The following is a 1,234-nucleotide window of genomic DNA, read 5'->3' on the forward strand; positions in this document are numbered from 1 at the left end:
TTGAGTCTAGTTCATATCCTTCAAGAGAGAATCTGGAGAGGGAATGACCATACTGATCTCAAATATTCTAATTTCTGTATTATACAGTTGTGGGAAGTCTTTATAATACACTGAATCATGGCAGTAATTCTGTAAGTAAGCAGCAAATTTTAGTCAGTTATGAATCAGACGTGTTTTGTAAGAAACAAACTCATTCTATATTAAGTGCAGCATGTTTACCAAATAGGGATTTCAGTGGTGTTCTTTTAATAAAGAATGCCTCCCCTGAATGATAATAGATGCCTTCATTGCTTATTGAGTCAAAGGGAGAGATGAGAAATTGGAACCTTGAAAAAATCAATTTCTGTGATGGCTGCTTCATAGCCACTTAATGGTACTAACTGGGGTTTATTTTTGTTTGTCTGTTTTGCTACAGGATTAGAACAAAGATGGACAGACTGATAAGAAGAGTATTGAGCATCTGCAAGGAACCAGAAACCAGTATGACAGAAAACAGAAGGTCTTTCAGAAACTTTTTTCTTTACAGTTGTCTGTTTGCATTAACTATTTGGAAACATGTCAGCCCGTCTCTGGAAAATGAACTCGTTACATCTGTTCATAATGATTTTCAAGAAGATGGTTCAGTCAATAGCCTGCCGCTGCCATATAGAAGTAGTCATCAGTCAACAGCTGATTTGGACTGGGTTGTGATAGAAAATACTACAGAAAGCCTGTCATTGTCAGAGATCACAAATCACAATGTAAAAAAATTAGTGGTGTTATTATCTAATTTCAGACAAGGCTCCAGGTTACAAAATCTGACACTGACAAATGTCTCAGTGGACTGGAATGCTCTTATTAAAATTTTTCAAACTGTATGGCATTCATCCATTGAATACTTCAATATGAACAATGTAATACAATTGTCAGAGGTAGAAAGATATAACTTTAACTACTCAGGTACCTCTATGAAAGCAATTACAATGAAGAAAGTTACAATCACAGATCTGTTCTTCTCACAGGATGACCTATACGACATATTCGCAAACATGAATATTGCAGCTTTGACAATAGCTGAATCGCAGATGATACATATGGTGTGCCCTCTGTCGGACAGTCCCTTTAGATACTTAAATTTTATAAAGAATGATTTAACAGATCTTCTTTTTCAAAACTGTGAAAAATTAATTCAGCTGGAGACATTGATCTTAAAGAAGAATAAATTTGGGAGCCTTCACAAGGTAAGCTTCATGAC

General features: G+C 35.4%; 1 protein-coding gene across 1 annotated transcript; it reads left to right on the top strand.

Annotated features, from left to right (window-relative positions):
* Window positions 1-482: 482 nt before the first annotated feature.
* LOC103768890 (toll-like receptor 1) lies at window positions 483-1,226 on the top strand (the record flags this gene model as incomplete). The annotated part of the gene is made up of 1 exon (XM_008936053.1): window positions 483-1,226. A coding segment is annotated over exon 1 (744 nt), but the record flags the coding sequence as incomplete, so codon positions are not given.
* Between the last annotated feature and the right edge of the window lie 8 nt (window positions 1,227-1,234).

This window comes from Merops nubicus, unplaced genomic scaffold, assembly GCF_000691845.1.
Source record: "Merops nubicus isolate BGI_N331 unplaced genomic scaffold, ASM69184v1 scaffold37282, whole genome shotgun sequence".
In the NCBI taxonomy this organism is placed as follows: Eukaryota; Metazoa; Chordata; class Aves; order Coraciiformes; family Meropidae; genus Merops; species Merops nubicus.